Source organism: Sylvia atricapilla, chromosome 8 (assembly GCF_009819655.1).
Source record: "Sylvia atricapilla isolate bSylAtr1 chromosome 8, bSylAtr1.pri, whole genome shotgun sequence".
NCBI classification, from domain to species: domain Eukaryota; kingdom Metazoa; phylum Chordata; class Aves; order Passeriformes; family Sylviidae; genus Sylvia; species Sylvia atricapilla.
In genome coordinates, this window is record NC_089147.1 from 4598950 (window position 1) to 4615418 (window position 16469).

The 16469-nt window shown below is 40.5% G+C and overlaps 1 protein-coding gene across 7 annotated transcripts in view; it reads right to left on the reverse strand.

The window, feature by feature from the left end:
• PLEKHA1 (pleckstrin homology domain containing A1) overlaps nt 1-16226 on the reverse strand; it is a 31586-nt gene extending 15360 nt beyond the window's left edge. For 5 of the 7 annotated variants that reach the window (XM_066323465.1, XM_066323459.1, XM_066323464.1 and 2 more), the window contains exons 1-4: nt 16100-16226; nt 2548-2708; nt 1110-1166; nt 312-357 (exon numbers count right to left, since the gene is read on the reverse strand). In XM_066323465.1, coding sequence (XP_066179562.1) covers nt 312-357; nt 1110-1166; nt 2548-2688 — 244 coding nt within the window. In that variant the 5' untranslated portion in view covers nt 2689-2708; nt 16100-16226. Of the gene's footprint in view, nt 1-311; nt 358-1109; nt 1167-2547; nt 2709-13865; nt 13885-15889; nt 16039-16099 lie in introns of those variants that run through there. The other 2 variants (XM_066323460.1, XM_066323461.1) reach the window with 2 other exon arrangements.
• Between the last annotated feature and the right edge of the window lie 243 nt (nt 16227-16469).

Genomic DNA, 16469 nt, shown 5'->3' on the forward strand with positions numbered 1-16469 from the left:
AATTTCTCATCTTCCTGGCTGACAGGCAGGCCACGTTTCTGAAAACAACTTTCATTGCTTATTAATGCCTCAAAAATTTCAGACATCTGAAAAAACAGCTCTCACCTACTCCTCATTAAGCTGCAATATGAAAAAACACAAAAACACCTTATGAGGAAGCCAATACTTCCATCATAGTAAAGAAGAAAGTGAATACAAGCTTTTTTTTTTAAACACTACTAGCTGTAGCTGGTACCAGAACTGCAGAAGATTATCTTTGTTCCACATTTCTGAAGAAGGCACTTGATGCACACAGCACATGCCAAACTTACCAAAACAGAACTCTGCCTTTGGCCTCAGCTTAGTTGCATCGCTAACCTAGAAGGGAAATTAAGATTATAAATGTCACAAAATGCACGTCAGATATCACAAGTTTTGTTCTCTTTCAACTGGGTAAATTCAAAGATTAGCAGCACAGCAAGCTGGTTAGGCACAATGACAAAGAGAATTGAAAACAAACAAAAATCAAAGACAAAGAAAGAAGGTGGGAAGATGCAGTATTAACAACAAAAAAACACAAAAGGAGAATGAGAAATGAGCAGAAAGACAAGAAAATGTCAAGTATTTTTCTCCATTTATTTGTTAATGCAGTATCTGCTCCAAATTTAACCACTGAAACTTTCTTAAGTTCACAGTTCCCTTTCAGACATATTTAGAACTAACTGTACACACAATGTAAAGAGCAAAATATTTTTTACAAGTTTTTCTGTCGTGTCTATTAAAAGTCATTATCACCTGCAAGGTATCACATCCAAAGACATCATCTCCTTCATAAATGGCCTGTCTTTACTCCAAGACTAATGGGAATTCAAATACCCATAAAGAACTGAAATGTCAATTTTACGAGCACGAAAAGCTGCTGTTTGAAATCACTAAACAAACTTAAGACAACACATTAATTAATCTGTTCTTATTTTAACCTGAACCTGTTGAAGTGTTCTAACACTTCTCTAATTCAGGAGCAACACAGAATCAAAAGGAGTAAGTGGCATTTAAATTTGTCTGAAGTTGAGGCCCTTGGTAGTTACCACCAAGAATTTAATGAGTGTCTCACATATTAATTATCTTACCTTTGATATATAGGTAAGTTTAATGACCCCAACAGGTGGAGATCCAGAGGGAAGATTCTGAAATAAATCACATATGTTACAAAGTGAAACTAGTTTATTCTCATGCCACAGTGTTCATGCATAAAAAGCAACTAATTCCACAAACAAAAAGAAAATCCTACGTATTTTTATAGACAATGCACAATGTATGCTTGAAACAGGATCTAAACTACTTGTTTATTATACACACATCTGTTAACTAAAAACAGAAAGACTGCTAGAAACAATACAAACAGTAATTGTTCCAGAGGTTTATGTATTTTACTAGAGGAAAAAGGATTCTTGTGGGTCTGCATCCAGGAAATCCGGAAAGAATACTTTTTCCTTAACAGATGTTGGAGTCTCATGTACTTTGACCAGGGCAGGCGGAAGGGACAAGAAGTGACAAGAAGTGACATTCATCTATTATGTCAGATACTTCAAAGGCCATCTCACATATTTTCCAATCACTTCAGGGATTTAGAAAGGCCTTCACATAGTTATAAAAACTCTGCAGTTCTTCAAAATTACAGCAGTGGAAGAAAAGAAATTTCAATTTGCCTCTTGCAAGAAAGCCTTTCATTTGCACATGTAAAATAAAAGGCCTAACCTAGGCCTGGGTGTGCACTGCAAATATCATTAAGTCTTAAAACTTCTGAAGGAACTGCAATTTCTCCAGCACTTCAAGATTTTGACCACATGCCCTGAATTGCTTCTTTTCACTCATCTAGAGCAAATGTTTGAAGTCTGTCTTACTTGCAGAAATTTTTTCTCCTCAGTGAGAACTGCTAAATGCTTCAGTCACAAGTCACATCCATGGAGCTGCACTTCATTTACATTTTGTTTATGCTGGTTCCTTTGAACAGCAGACTCATGCTTTTTAACTCTGCTGCTCCTGGCAGAAGGGTACATGGATATTCTTCTGGCAGGCAGTTGTCAGCTGACCTGGATCCTACGCTCTCTCACTGTCTCTGCGCTCAAACCTTGAGCAATTATCTGTTCTTCCCTCTGCTACAAAACACAGGGATGCAGGAACATTGTAAAAGGAGCTCTTATTTAAAGGCTGCTCTCCATCATAATGGATACAAACTCTCCTCACTCATACACCATCCATGCTGGACTGCAATTGCACCTTTCATTACAAATTGCTTTTCAATCACTGATTCTGTTGAGGGAAAGCAATATGTAATGCAAGGAAAAGCACACACTGCCACATGAGGTTAAAGGTGAATTAAACACCAGGGTGTGTGATTTGGCTCATCTGGTTATATTAAACTGATTTACAATTATTTCACTTACGTCAATGATTTTTTCCCCAAGCTTCCGGGTCCATAATACTAAACCCCACTTTTGTTTCGAGAATTGGTTAGAAAATCCAAAGTTGAGATAAAGCAGGAAACTCCTGGCAGGAGCAGCTCACCTGTGGGTTATCCATGTACCACACCAGGCTGTCCTCTCGTGTGTCCAGGATGAAGTACCGCCGCAGGAATTTCCCACTATTCTCATTTTCCTCAATGTCTAGGAAACCACAGATGCGATTCTGGCGATCCACATAAGGCATTTCTGACCCTGGACATCACACTGCACAGCAAAAAGCACAGCAGGTAAAGCAAAGTTCCTGGTTGCTAATTTTAAGACTGCTCTGTGCCTACCCATGACATTTTGAGCAGTTTCAATCAGTAGCTTAAAGTAGTTTCTAAGGAAGGGTAAGTGAAGCGTGGCTGCTCCCCACACCACCACCACTGAATTTTTACACAGGACTTTCATACTTCTCTGAAGCATGATCTAATAGCCTAAGGGTAAAGTTACAAGTGGTAAGCAGCAGATGAGCATCAAGACTAACTCTTACAAGATCACTGAAAAATAAAAGGTTCTCCCTTCACAACATGCACAAAATTGAGTCAGTGGTGGGGTTACACTTCCTCCTTTGACACTGCCTCTCATGGCCAAGCAAGAATCTTTGTCAGGAGCTCGACTGCCCAAAGCTATTTTTCATATCTTGTTTAGGCAAATGCAATAAAAAAGCTTCTAGAAATACTGCTCACATTTTTCTTCTCTCCTACAAAAAGCACTTAATTTCTAACTGTGTCTAAGAAGATCTTTTCATTCTTATACATGAAATAGGAAAAATGAAGCTGTATGTGCCCCAAAGAGCTGTGAACACCCTCTGCTCACAGTACTGAGGTCTGAGTGTACTGTAGGCTTTTATTTTAGCTTTTGTTCTGGAGGGAGTTTGGTGTCTTTTTTTTCTTTTTTAGTTTGTTTTGATTTAAAAATTTGAATTAAAAGCAGCATTGTGCCCACCTATTTCCATTTTACCATTCACCTTTTATGATTCTGCCTTACTACAGCAAGAAGGGTTCTGCTTCCTTCTGTTTTATGGGAAAGTCATTTTACTTTAAGAGCCAGCCTTGTAAGGCCAAAGATAAATTTGCATACTTATCTAAAAAATGATAAAAATCAGGTTGATGCCAATCTTTCCCAGGGCAGGAAAGAAATTATTCCGTCTTCACATTTTGTTACAAAAGTCAGAAATAGTACAGATCCAAAAATACTAATGTAAGACAGAAGGTTGAAGCACTTCACATCTTTCATAATTTTCCAACTTTTTCAGCTTTCACCGTGTAACACGAAAGTTTCATTTTAGTATTTCTTTAAATTCTTTACCTTTAATACTTTTTTAAGGTTACTTGATTTAAATATATTTACATACACATACAATGAGACAGACACCTGATAATTATTTGTAGTTAGCTACTGATACACCACAGTAAAACACGAGACAGTTTTTCAAGTGATATTTTGGGGAGACAATCACTGTTTATTTTAGGGACTCAGAAATCCACATTTTTGGGGGGGATCAATATACAAACATGAAAATGTAAAAGTTACAGCTGTGATTTTATATGACTAATTAGAACACAAGCAAATTTTTCACTCAATCACTTTGAGAAACTGTTTTTAAAAAGTCTAGCACCAGCAACAATGGTTTAATTATGCCAAGGTTTACTCTTCATTAAAGTAAGAAAATTTACTAATGCAATCTAAATTTTCTTGATGTGTTCCTCACAATTTAAATATCACAGCTCTAAGTCTGTAACCAAGTTATAGTTATAAGGACCACAGAAATAAATACTTGAGCACTCAGGACAACATCATTATTTTAACAAATATTTATCAGTAATTCAATTGAGGCTCTTGGGATCACTTCACTGAAGCAAAATCTCCCTATAAACACATCTGAGGGCAAGCTCAAGGGTAGCTGTTCTCTAAATTACACCTCTAATCTGGCAGAACTTGGCATCACACCTTGTTTGCATTTAAATGAATATAAAAATTGCCATTTACCAGTATCACCCGAATTTGTGCCAGGTATTCCCTCAATAAAATAATCCAGCATTTCCAGAACACCCTTTAGGCTTCATATCAACAGTTTATGAAGCCCAGAAAAGCCCTGTGCCTAAAAAAGAGCAAATATTGGTGGCTAGTTTCCTGTCTGAGCAGACTTAAAGCTGTGTTCTCTGCAGATGTGAAGAAAATGAAACACGAAACAAGGAAAACTTGTTTTTGAAACAAGATACGGATTGATTAAGAATCCTTGAATAAAACCAACTGAATTTTCAAAGCACTTTCTCCCTATAAGAGAATCTATGTTTCAGAAAACCTTTCAAGGAAAATGAAAGGAGGATGCTCATAATGCTCCATTATGAACATACAATTAGCTAAAGCTGAACTACTCTAATACTGTATTTTTTTTTCCAGGGCAAAAGACAAAACTCAGAAGCTTTTTCTTATTTGTCAGTAAAACAATTCTCACAGAAGAAAAAAATCCCAAACCTAAATTAATAAAGATTTTTTAGTTAAAAGTACTACTAGCTAATTTCTAGCCTACAAAATGATACTGTTTGCACCTACTCTGTCCTCTTATGAAAATACAACATAAACTAACACTAATGTAAAAAAAAATGTAAATTATATAACTGCTGTTTCCTTCAAATTAGTTTAAAATTTCTGATGGGATTACAGACCTCTACCAGACTGATGGTCTTAAAGAATAAGGGACAAAAAAGCTCCCCTTGACTTTGTAATAAATTGAAATATAACACAATATCATACAACAGTGTTTTCCATTTTTAAAAGCCTGCTCGCACACATTACTCCTTGGCAAGATCCCCCTGTAAATTAATAGCAATTCTATTCAACCTTCATTAATGAACCACAACTTGCAATGCACATTAAAAAAAAAAAAAATCAATGTATGCCTTTCTTCCAGTTACTAAAGGGACTGAACACATGACAAAGCCACCACCACGATCCCCTTCCCGACAACTCCAGACAGACTCCAAAAGCGCTGATGGAATTACCATGATTCATACAAGGAATTGCAGAACTCTAATTCTTCAGCGTAGGAAATCTGGCTGGAAGACCACCAGCCTAAGAATTCATCAGAACTTCAACTTAGAAAGGTCTTCAGAATACAGATCTTGTCTTGTATAGATGAGATTTCTCATTAAATTATTTGAAGCAACCATGAAACAAAAATCACCAAGTCTGTACATTTTACAGCATTATTACATGCATTCTTTGTTATTTTCTGCAGCAGAACCTGCAGCACCAAACAATTTATTAACTCTTCTAGAATCAAGCATTATAAAAAGATTATGAGTTCTTAGAAAAGCTGAAAGCATCAAACCTGTTATAAATCACATACAACTTCATTTTATTTTGCCTTCCCTCCCTGCAGTAGAGATGTGGGTCAATGACATAGTGCCGCTTCAGGAAAAACACCCCTGCGGCCCATTTCCTCCTGGTTCCTGCCACAATCCTCCAGAAACAAAGATGTTCTTGAAAACCCACTTGGTGGTGAATAGTAACACTCTGTAAGAACTCTCAGCTCCTTAAAATTCTTTCCTGGAGGGCTGTGTTATAATCCAAACAGGAGGTGTCACTTATTTTTGAAGCCTTACATCTCTCTCTCCAGCAGCAGGGTACTAATTTAGGAGGTCCATAGCTCATCAGCCCAGCTTCTCTCAGCTTTCCCCTCTGAGGTACAACACACATCGACATTCCCCAACATTCCTACCCCACACTGAGGGCTGTCTGGCCTCCTGGGCACCACTATAAATAAAAATCCCAGCTCACCTTCCCCAGTCTGACTGCAAATGCATGACTGCACAAGTAGGACCTGCAGAGGCACACGAGCGTCTCCTCTGCACCATTTATAACACACGGCTTCAGCTCTCCCACATTAATTCCTATTTTTAGTTTCCCACCAGCATCTGTTCTTGAGTTCACCTCCGTTTCAGAGTGGTTGAAGCCTTTGTATCTTCAGTACAAAGTCTAGACAAGACTGAAGTGAGGTGCCAGATAACATTTCTATGGGCCAATCTCTCCTCTGACTTGATTTCCACAGGTAGGTACAAACCATGGACCACTGGCTGACTAAAGCAAGTGGAATTTTGTGGTTATAAAATGACCATGCAATAGGCTTTGCACTATCACAGGAGAGCTTGACTAAGAAATACGAGAAGGGCATTTAAAACCTCTTTATTTTTCCCCAAGCTTTGGGTCTATTTTATTATTTTTATTTCCTTAATTTAGAGGAACAGTTCTACTTCCTGCTCTTTAATACGTGGACACTTGAAACTTTGGATTTAACTTACCCCAGGAGATGACTTTGGGGTTCTTTTTCTATCAGCCAAGAAGATTAAGAAGCATCCATTACCTACTTACTCATCCCTACGAAATGAAGAACAACATTCATACACCTCCACTTGATAAATATAAAATGATGCCATGACTCATGCCCACCCCTCCTCCCCATCTCCCTTTTTAAGCTCTGCTGTTTACAGCAGCTCCAGCGCCACAAAGGGAAGGTAAAGCAGCATCCCCAGCCATCTCCAGTCTTTCCTGCAGTTCCAGGGACAGCTTAATTAGCGAGGGCTCCTGGCTTTTGCCTAGGCAATTACTCTCAGCTTCCTGCTGTAAATCAGCTGCTCTCCTCTTTTCCTGACCATTTACTGCCTCCCGAGGGGAAGGGATGAATTCAGACTGTCCTGCTCATCCCCTGAAGAACCCTGCAATGAAAGCTTTCCTTCTTGTGTACATGCAGGATAAGGAAAGGGACAGGGGAGGGGGAAATTCCAACCCTAAGACAAGCAGCTCAGAGCAGCCCCTGAAAACAAGTCACATCAATCTTCCAGAGACAGTAGTTCAAACCTCTTTTTATTTCCTTGAAAACCTTCCAGCACAGGCAGCCCACCAGAGAGATAACATACTATGAGACAATGCTATAAATCCCTGCTTTCACACAACTTTCAAAGTACCAAAAACATAAAAAAAAACCCCACAAAAAATTTTTTAATCCAGGATCTGGAGAGGTGACTTGGCTGCAATTCTTTTAACAACAAAAGATAATTCAGAATTGATGGATTTAAAATTACAAGCCTAGCTTTTCAATTTCCCAAGGATCCTCCACTGCCTCATTTTTGTTCTGGAGGGTACAGCAGACATTGGATACTTCTGTAAACAGGGAAGACATGACTTTGGTTTGCCAGCAGCCTATGACACTTTTTAACTACATCTAAAAATGAGAACTGGAAGTCTCCAGGATACACTGCCCCCTAAATTCAGATTCCCTTTCTGAAGTAATCAAAAGGAAAGAAAAAAACAGCTGCAAAAGGACAGCATTCGCCTGGAAAAATAATTCCTAAACAGAAATCAAATTTCCAAATTCAAAAAACCTTTAGCACAAGTGGCATTGACCTCTCTTATCCCTGACCAAACTAGGAGGAATGTCAAAAGATCCATCCCTCCCCCAGAACCTAATCCATTTTCCAAGCAGACTACAATATAGAAAAATCATCGTTGCAGTGATGAATCATCCAACAAAACCAACAGCCTTATCTTGAACTGAAGTCTTATCCAGTCATGATTCTGTGCTCAAAATGCTGATCTGCTGTTTTCCAGGAACACTTGTTAAATCAGGGTAAGCCAACCACTCCCATCTTTCCCAGTGTACCTCAGCAAGTCAAACGATTAATTTTATTTAATAGTATCCTCTAATGTTACTTTCACCTCAGGAAAAAAACCAATCATAATGGTCTAAGTGAAATCTGGAGTTCTACAAAAAAAGGTTCTGAAGTTACCTGAATCCATCATCCCCTGGCCTATTTAAAATTTACAAATTGATTTACAAGTTCCATGACAGAGCAAGCCAGTACTTACTGAAAAACTTCTGCAGAAATTTCTCTAAGAGATGTTTCCTGTTCTTAACTGAACTATTTTCCTCCATTTTAAGGTATTTGCAGTAGCAGCCAAAGGCTTTGGGACATGATGGAATGAGGAAATGCATTGCACAGGATGCAAAGTTCTTCTCTATCACTGATCTTTTAAGTAAAAAAAAAAAAAAAAAAAAAAAACAACCCAAAACAATCTCACCTATTAAGGGTTTCTGTCCAGCTAAAACAATTATTTTAATTGTTCCTCTAAATGCACTGAGCTAACACAAATAAAGGGAAGCATCCTGTGCAACGAGGCCATTATAAAAAAACCCCTCTTGAAATTAATCCATTAATAACTTATGAGTGATGACCAGTTTACAAGGCAATGAAGTAAAATAAAAAAGCTAACAGACAGTGATAGAATATGTTCAATAACACCGAGTCTTTGCAACAGTCAGATATAATTTTCATCACTTTATATTAAGCCTCTAGATAATACAGTTACTCCAAATGAGATATAACCAGAGATAAATGCAATAAAAGAAAACAAAATATAGTTACTCTAATTCACTTTGACTTATCTCTCACACAAGCCTCAAAACAAGTTTTTAAATGCCTATTAATTTCAGTTACATAATAGTTAAAAATCCTTAAAAATGCAAGTTCAGGGTTGATTCATATTTACAATTATTTTGATTTTTTTATCAGCCTTTTCAAAATTTAAGTGCCACCTAGAAACTCCAAATATTACAAATTAGGTCCTTGTTCTTGAAGAGGCTTACATGCTTACTCTATAGAAAGTGTCCATTCATGACAACCAAAACAAATTAAAAATTAAGCAGGAAATCACCACATTACTTATTAGGATTACTTATTATTACTAGTTAGTCAGTAGAAAAATCTCCTGTTTAATTTCAATAATAAACTAGTAACTGTTTCATCCAAGCCAACCACTCCAAGCACTTGAATTCCACACACTCCCAGCCATTTCAAATTCCCATCTGAATCAAACTACAAATCCTGGTGAAGTTTATTTGACTTTAAGAAGTCCAATACAAAAAGAAGGCGAGGCTGGTTGAATACTGAAGTTTGTCATTTTTGAGCGAATCTTGCTGATTTTCACTCTAAATCCTGCCTATGAACTCAGCAGTAAAAATAAACACACACCTTCTTCCTGGGAAGTGTAAGAAATAGAAAGGTCAGCTGCTTAGGAAATTAGCAATACCTTCAGTTTTCGCAGAATACTTTTATGTTGTTAAAAAAAGGACTGTAAATAACTGATTTTTCAGTTCATTTCAATATCAAATAATGAAAAGAATGTTATTAGGTGAATATTTGGTTTGACCTCTTTTACAGATATAAAAGGATTTAATGAAATCAAAGTACACAAAGCGAGTGATTATCAATTTTGATTTTGTAGATCCAATTTAGCAAATTCAATGCAGAATGAAGAAAAATGCAATAGCTCACCTACATTAAAGCTTTGGAAAGGAACAAAAATTTTTGCCATTCAATTTTCACCTCATTCATTTTAATATTTACAGTACAGACCATGTTCATTTCATTGTATAATCCACAATGTGGGCAAAAATTCCCTTTACTGCAAAGATTTGAGATTTCCTCCAGAATCCAGCTCACTTCTCAGTTATATCAGAGCTGCACAAGGATTCCCAGAGATTAGGACTAATCTCAGAGCTCTCAGTAAGTGCAAGTGTAGTGAAAGCTCTTTAGGAAGAACAGGGCTTTGTCTGTCTCAGGTAAGAGAACCAGTGTGCATTTACAGAACACCAGCTCCTGTTTACCAAGGTGGGAGGGGAAAATTAAGCTCCCGTCAAATGGCAAAGTTTCTGGGGCATCACCCTCCCCCTCCCTTTTTAAATACACTTTAAATTATGAAAATCAAGCCTCACTGTGGCATATTTAATAAAGTCTCACCTGACACACAGATAAACCCCACATGGAGTGCCAGGTTTTGTAGCACAGTGCCAGCACACTAACACTTCACTGGAAGCACATCACTCGCTGTAACTCCTCACAGAATTCATTTCCAGCAGCCTTCCTCCTTGGAACCAAGCCACGAGCACAGGGAATTGTCCTCATGTCAGGTACTGCCCATGTCTGGTTGTGGCCTTTGGCCTCACCCTCCTCCTCCTTTGTGGGATGACACAAATACCAGCCCAGCTGCTGCTCAGCACTGACAAAAGGTGTTTCTCAAAACCTCAGTTATGGTGTGTAGGGAGAATAACACCTCTCCACCCACAGAATAATCTCCAAAGTCCAAGGCAGGCTCCTGGCATTTTGTGGGATTGCTGTCTGACCTACACACAAGTGAGGCAGAAACACTGCAGAAGAATCCCGAGTCCTGTGCACATCCAGCAAGCCTGGAAATCCTGGATGTACCATGAGCATGCAACAGCCTGAGTTTCAACACTCTGTCCTGCTGCCTCCCACAAAGAGTGAATGGTACTCCTGAAGGAATCACGGTCCTCCCCCCAAAAATCAGGGCACCAGCACAAAGTAGGAAAAATAAAGATAAACTACAGCATCTAATTAAAGATATATAATTAAATTAAAGATAAATTACAGTACAGATAAATTACAGCATCTACAGTGAAGTTGATTTAAGGAAGAAACAAAAGGAAAAGGTTAATGATAAAAAAAAAAAAAAAATCAAGATAACCAAACCTTGAAGTCCTGAATCAGCAGACACACTTTTAACACCCTTTAAGTTCCCCAACCTTCCAGCACTGCTGCACACACAGGCACAGTCTACCAGACACAGGAATTACCTGCCAGCTGAATTATTAGCCCAGTCTAAGTCCCCATTTGTCATTCTCAGCCTCCCTACAGAGTTAACCAACATATTGAACAAGATCTTTTGAAGTGCAGCTTGAAGAGGACTGCTCACTCTTAGAACAAGCCTGGCATGTAACTGTTTCAGTGTTTAACAGAAGAACACTTAATTAAGTCACTAATCCAAACAAGTTCCAACACATTTTCTTGGACATGGCATGTAAATGCGGTGGGTACCAAAGCACCCAGGGAGAGCATACACATCAAAACAATTACATATTAAACGAATTAATGTATCACCTATCTGTCAGTATACAGAGACCGTTCCTGGGAGTGTTGACTCTCAACAACGAAAACATGTTTGCAAAGCTTGGTAATTGCTGTCTAGTCTACATTTTCAATTTATAGCAATGACAGTGCCCTATTTTCACCAGAAAGATTTTAAATCCAAAGTACTTTTAACTCTGTAGCATTACTAAAGACACTGCTCATTAGAAGTAGCTGCAAATTCTTTTTCCCTTTGGGGGAGTGGAGAGGTAGAAAAGCTCAACCTCTTTCACATGAAAAGTCAGTAAATCAGGCCAAATTTAAGAGATTCTGCTTACCATGCCAGCAGAACAAATGAGCTAAATTGATATCCAAGACATCTGGATGCAATGGTTAGCTAGAATTAAAAGCATCTTCCAAAGAAGAGAGCAGCCAGCAAAGGAACAGAGAGCTTTGCTACTGTCCCCAGTGTGGCAGAACCATAACATAAAAGATTTACATGTTTGTGTGGGTATTTTAAGCATTGTTTTAAAATTCTGTTAAACAAACAAGGCCATGCAGTGCCCCTTAAAGTTTTAAAGACTTGCTTTCTCTAAGTGACACCACCAGAGATTTCCAGTCAAAACCTTTTTTCCCCCCCATTGTATTTTTCTGGTTTTCCTCCTCCTGCCTGGAGCTGACCCGCAGTTTTTTTAACTTGGGCAGTGTTTTCAGCCTCTCCCTGTCAGCACTAGGGAGCTCTGTGCCCCACATCCAACCTGACATACCCTGAGCACTGCTGTGATGCACAGCTACTGCTGCTCAGCACTCTCACTGTGAGAATGGAGGGACACAGCAGCAGCTTGTCCCAGGCCACACAGGAAGCTTTTTGGCAACACAGTGAGCTGAACCTGTTTCCCAAGTCCCAGAGCAGCAAGCTCACTATTGAACCACCTTTCTTCTACATAAAATACCTGAAACTATTCAGATTTTAAGGCAAAGGCATATGTTCAAACCTGAAAACTGTTTAAACTGTTGAATGCCACAAATGTCTACCAGACCTGCAACTCCCTACTTGTGCAGATAACATCTGTTAAGAGTAAGTGGCTCATACAGTTCTGCACCAGAAAGCTTAATAAGTTCCTTCTCCAAGATTAAAGAAACACCTACACATTCTAGATGCTTCTGCAAGTCCCTGGAGGGAGAAAATGCTGCTTAGTGCTGAGACAATGAACCAGCTTCCTTCCTCAACAGCAACAAAACCCTGCTGCTTTACCTAGCACGGAGAGGAAAGTGTTATTTATAGAATTGAGCCCTATACCAACACGTACCTAAATGTTTCTCACAGTTAGGGTACAGCATGTATCAAGATGACCTTAGACCTATATATTTTCAAAGTCCTCATTTGAAAGATCAGTGTAAGAGCAGAAAAAAAAATTGAAGCAGCTCAGCCATATATCCCCCATTCCAATTCATTTCAGTGATTCTCTGCATTGAAGTAAAACTTCAAAACCTGAACCATTCTTGTCACTCAGACCTCTTCAGCAGGCGACTTTTTAAAAGCAGTTACATTATTTTTATATGTCAAATAAACTCACTAGGATTCTGATATTTAGGTTTCTTATATAATTTTATAAATCATTGAGAGCAATGCTTCTAGCCATGTCCCACTGCATTTAAGTTTCAAAACTGAAAATAATAAATGCACTGACTGCTGGGTTTCTTTATATAATTTATTGGTGACTTCTTAAGCACTTGTTTCATGCTGTAATGTTGCACTTGTTTTATGCTAAAGCCAGATACCTAAATTCCCATTTTGGCACTGATATAACTTACTATCCTGTATTTTCGTGCAATTATACAACTGCACAAAGGTTCACTTGGCTCCAAACCCCAGTAAGTATTTTCTGAGACTGTTCCTATTGTATTCCTATTCATAATTATCAGTGAAATAAAATAAAAAAAAAAATAACACCCTGCCAAAACCCATCTTGCAAGACAGATACATGCTCTCATATCACATGCCATTGTTTGTCTAAACACTGATGTAGAGCTGGATCCATCCAAAAGCACAGCAGAGCACGGAAGGAAAATTCTCACTAGAACATGTACTCACTCCCCAGCACTGCTGGTTTGCTGCACTTTGGAGGAACTGCATTTACCATGATAACTGTCAGCTTAAATAACCAGGAACAGTCAGTAATAAAGACATCGATGGAATTCTAAATCTACTAAAATAGATTAAGAATTTTGCAGGCCTGGCAGTTTGGGCTACATCCAACACTGCCCTGGAGACTGTGTTACAAGCAGAGATCCCTTCTCATTTCAGTAATGTCCTCAAGTTCTTTCTAATCTGTTACAGTCAATAAAAACCGACTTCTGCACTTCCTCTCTTCTACACCACCTCTCTGACATGCAGTCAGCCTTTATTTGAGCTGAGATAGCTCTGCTGCCTTCTGGAACAAGCCCCAGCTACCTGGAAAAAACAAGGCAGGAAAAGTTCCTGCAGTCAGGTCTCTTCCTCATGCACATGCCTTCTGTATTCCCCATGTGTGTCTGTCTTCTGTCACTGAGGAAAAACTCTCCTGAGGAAAAATAAATACAGGAGGAGAGAAGGAGGAGGACGGAAAGCACGAAGATGCTGCCTATTTTCTTTATACAATGATTTTTCTTTGATTATTCTCTAATTTGTATGAAAGCATCTGCTCCACTGAAACATCTCAGCACTGCACTGCACCTGCCAGTGACCCACTGTGGATTTTTTGCTTTAATTTCACCCTTAAAATGTAGAGCCATGCAATGGAACACGAGGCCAAATGCAGTTTCAAAGCAGAGAAACAGCTCAAGAAAATAGATGTCTTTAGAATTTATGAACTTGGAATTAAATCTACACTCACAAAATCAAACCACAACGTTTGATAACTGCAAATAGAACCCAATGAGTCGCACAAAGGTTTATATTTTATGCAAAGCTGACTCCAGCAGTGTAGCACTCACTGCTATCCAGGACACATAAAACCCCCATGCATTATTTCTTGAATTGTTACTTTCTGCATCAGTGCTTATCTATCCCTGAATTAAAACCCTCTCCTACAAATATGAGCCAGGCCCAGCATCTCTCCCTACCACAAAGAGATTTTAGCCCACTTTTAACACTTCCTCATGTGACAAACGTGAAAATTGCACTTCTCCACTTCTGTGCTTCACAAACCTGACAGTTTCACGTATTGTTACTGGTGTGACTTTCTCAGCTAAAAATAACTCAGCTAGAAGTAGGAGGAAACAAGACTGAATGGACGTAAAATGCAAGTTCACTGTTCCATAAGGCAGAGTAACTCATGAGGCAGCAACCAAAGCCACCACACACACTTCAGCTCGGTTAGGATTGTGTTTGTGCTGCATCAAAATGAATGCAGCCCCAAATATTAAAAAAAACCCACACACAAAAACCAAAAAAATCCTGTTGATTTGGTTTTAACAGCGAGAAGCCACTCCTAACACATCATAGGCCCCAAAACTGTACAGTCAAATATGGCTCTGTCCTGGCAGGGCCATGTATGGGACTGGGTAAGGAGAAGAGAAAATGTATCTTTACAGACATTACAAAGCAAGGAGTTTGTCCGAGGCATCAAAGAGGCTTGCTCTGTGCCTAGTAGTCTCTTTAGAAGTACACTGCTTTGAGAAGAAGGTGAAGCATGGAGAGCTGTAGCTCTCAAGAATATAAAAGGAATTTAAAAACGATTCTGCCTCTCAGCTTTACTCAGGTAACACCACCCTGCTGATGCCTAATTCAGGTGTTCAGCGTAACAAAGCAGTAACTGTTTCCCCACTTGAAGACTGTTCGTTCTGCTTGATTATAAACACAATACACTTAGTGAAAATTACACATTTTTCTTACAGAAGGCCTCAAAGCCGCAGCCTGCCAAAGAGAAAATTGCTGTCCTCTTGATGTTACTTTGCAAACATTTGATGCAACAACATAATGCCTTTTTATGAAGGTCAAGCATTAGTTCCTCCCAAGGGAACTGCACAGCACATACAGATTTTAAGTCCGTGTTAAGTTTAGCAGCATGTCAAATGCCTACCTGGAATTTTACAGGTGATAAAAACCGCGCATATAACAACAGCGGTTACACTTTAACATCCATTTATAGCCAAGTTACCCATTTAAAGACACTTCGGTTCAGTAAATAACCAGCCCCGGTTAGAGCTAACCCAGAGCACGGCTCAGAGGGTGCCAACAGCCTCCCCACACATCGCTCCCCAAAACCTGTGCCTTCCAAAGCTAAAAACACCGGCGGCGCTGCACGCTGGCCGCCGCACCGCGCTCCGCTCAGGGCACAGCCGGGGCCGGGAGCCCCGAGGGGAGCGCAGGGAGGTGCCCGGGGAGCCCACACCCGGCGGGCACCATCCCTGAGGGCTGTGCCCCGGGAACACCGCTCCCGCGGCGGCGCGGGGGGAACGGCCCGTGACGAGCAATGAGATCGCCTCTGCCCTTACCTCCGCGCCTGTGACAGCGCCCTGCCCGCGCCAGCCCGGCCCCGCGGGCAGAGCCCCCGCGCCGCCGAGCGCCTTCCAGGGAAAACGGAAAGGAAAAAAGGAGGGAGAAGGGAGCGGGACAGTGCCCTGCGCGGTCACACACCGGGCAGGCGCGGAAGGAAGGGCATCACCCAGGGCGGCCCGAGCCCCGCCCCGCGCCGAGGCACTTACTGGAGTGGCGGCAGTGCGGGAGCCCCGTGAGGAGAGCCGGGCGCTCCCCGGGCCCGCTCCCGGCCCCGCTCCCACGGCCCGCACCGGGAACGGGCTGCTCCCGCCGCCTCCGTCCGCACCGCCGGGAGCCGCACTACGCATCCGCCGTGGCGCCGCCGCCCGCGCCGCCCCGCTGCCTGCCGGGACATGTAGTGCGGCCTGCGGCCGGGGCGGGGCGCGGGGCAGGCTGGGAATTGTAGTCCAGTCACTGCGATTTTAAAAGGCCGCAGCGGGGAAGGGAATGTCGCGTGTTGTGAAGAAATTCCTCCCTGTGAGGGTGGGGAGGGCGTGGCCCAGAGAAACTGCGGCTGCCTCATCCTTGGAAATGTCC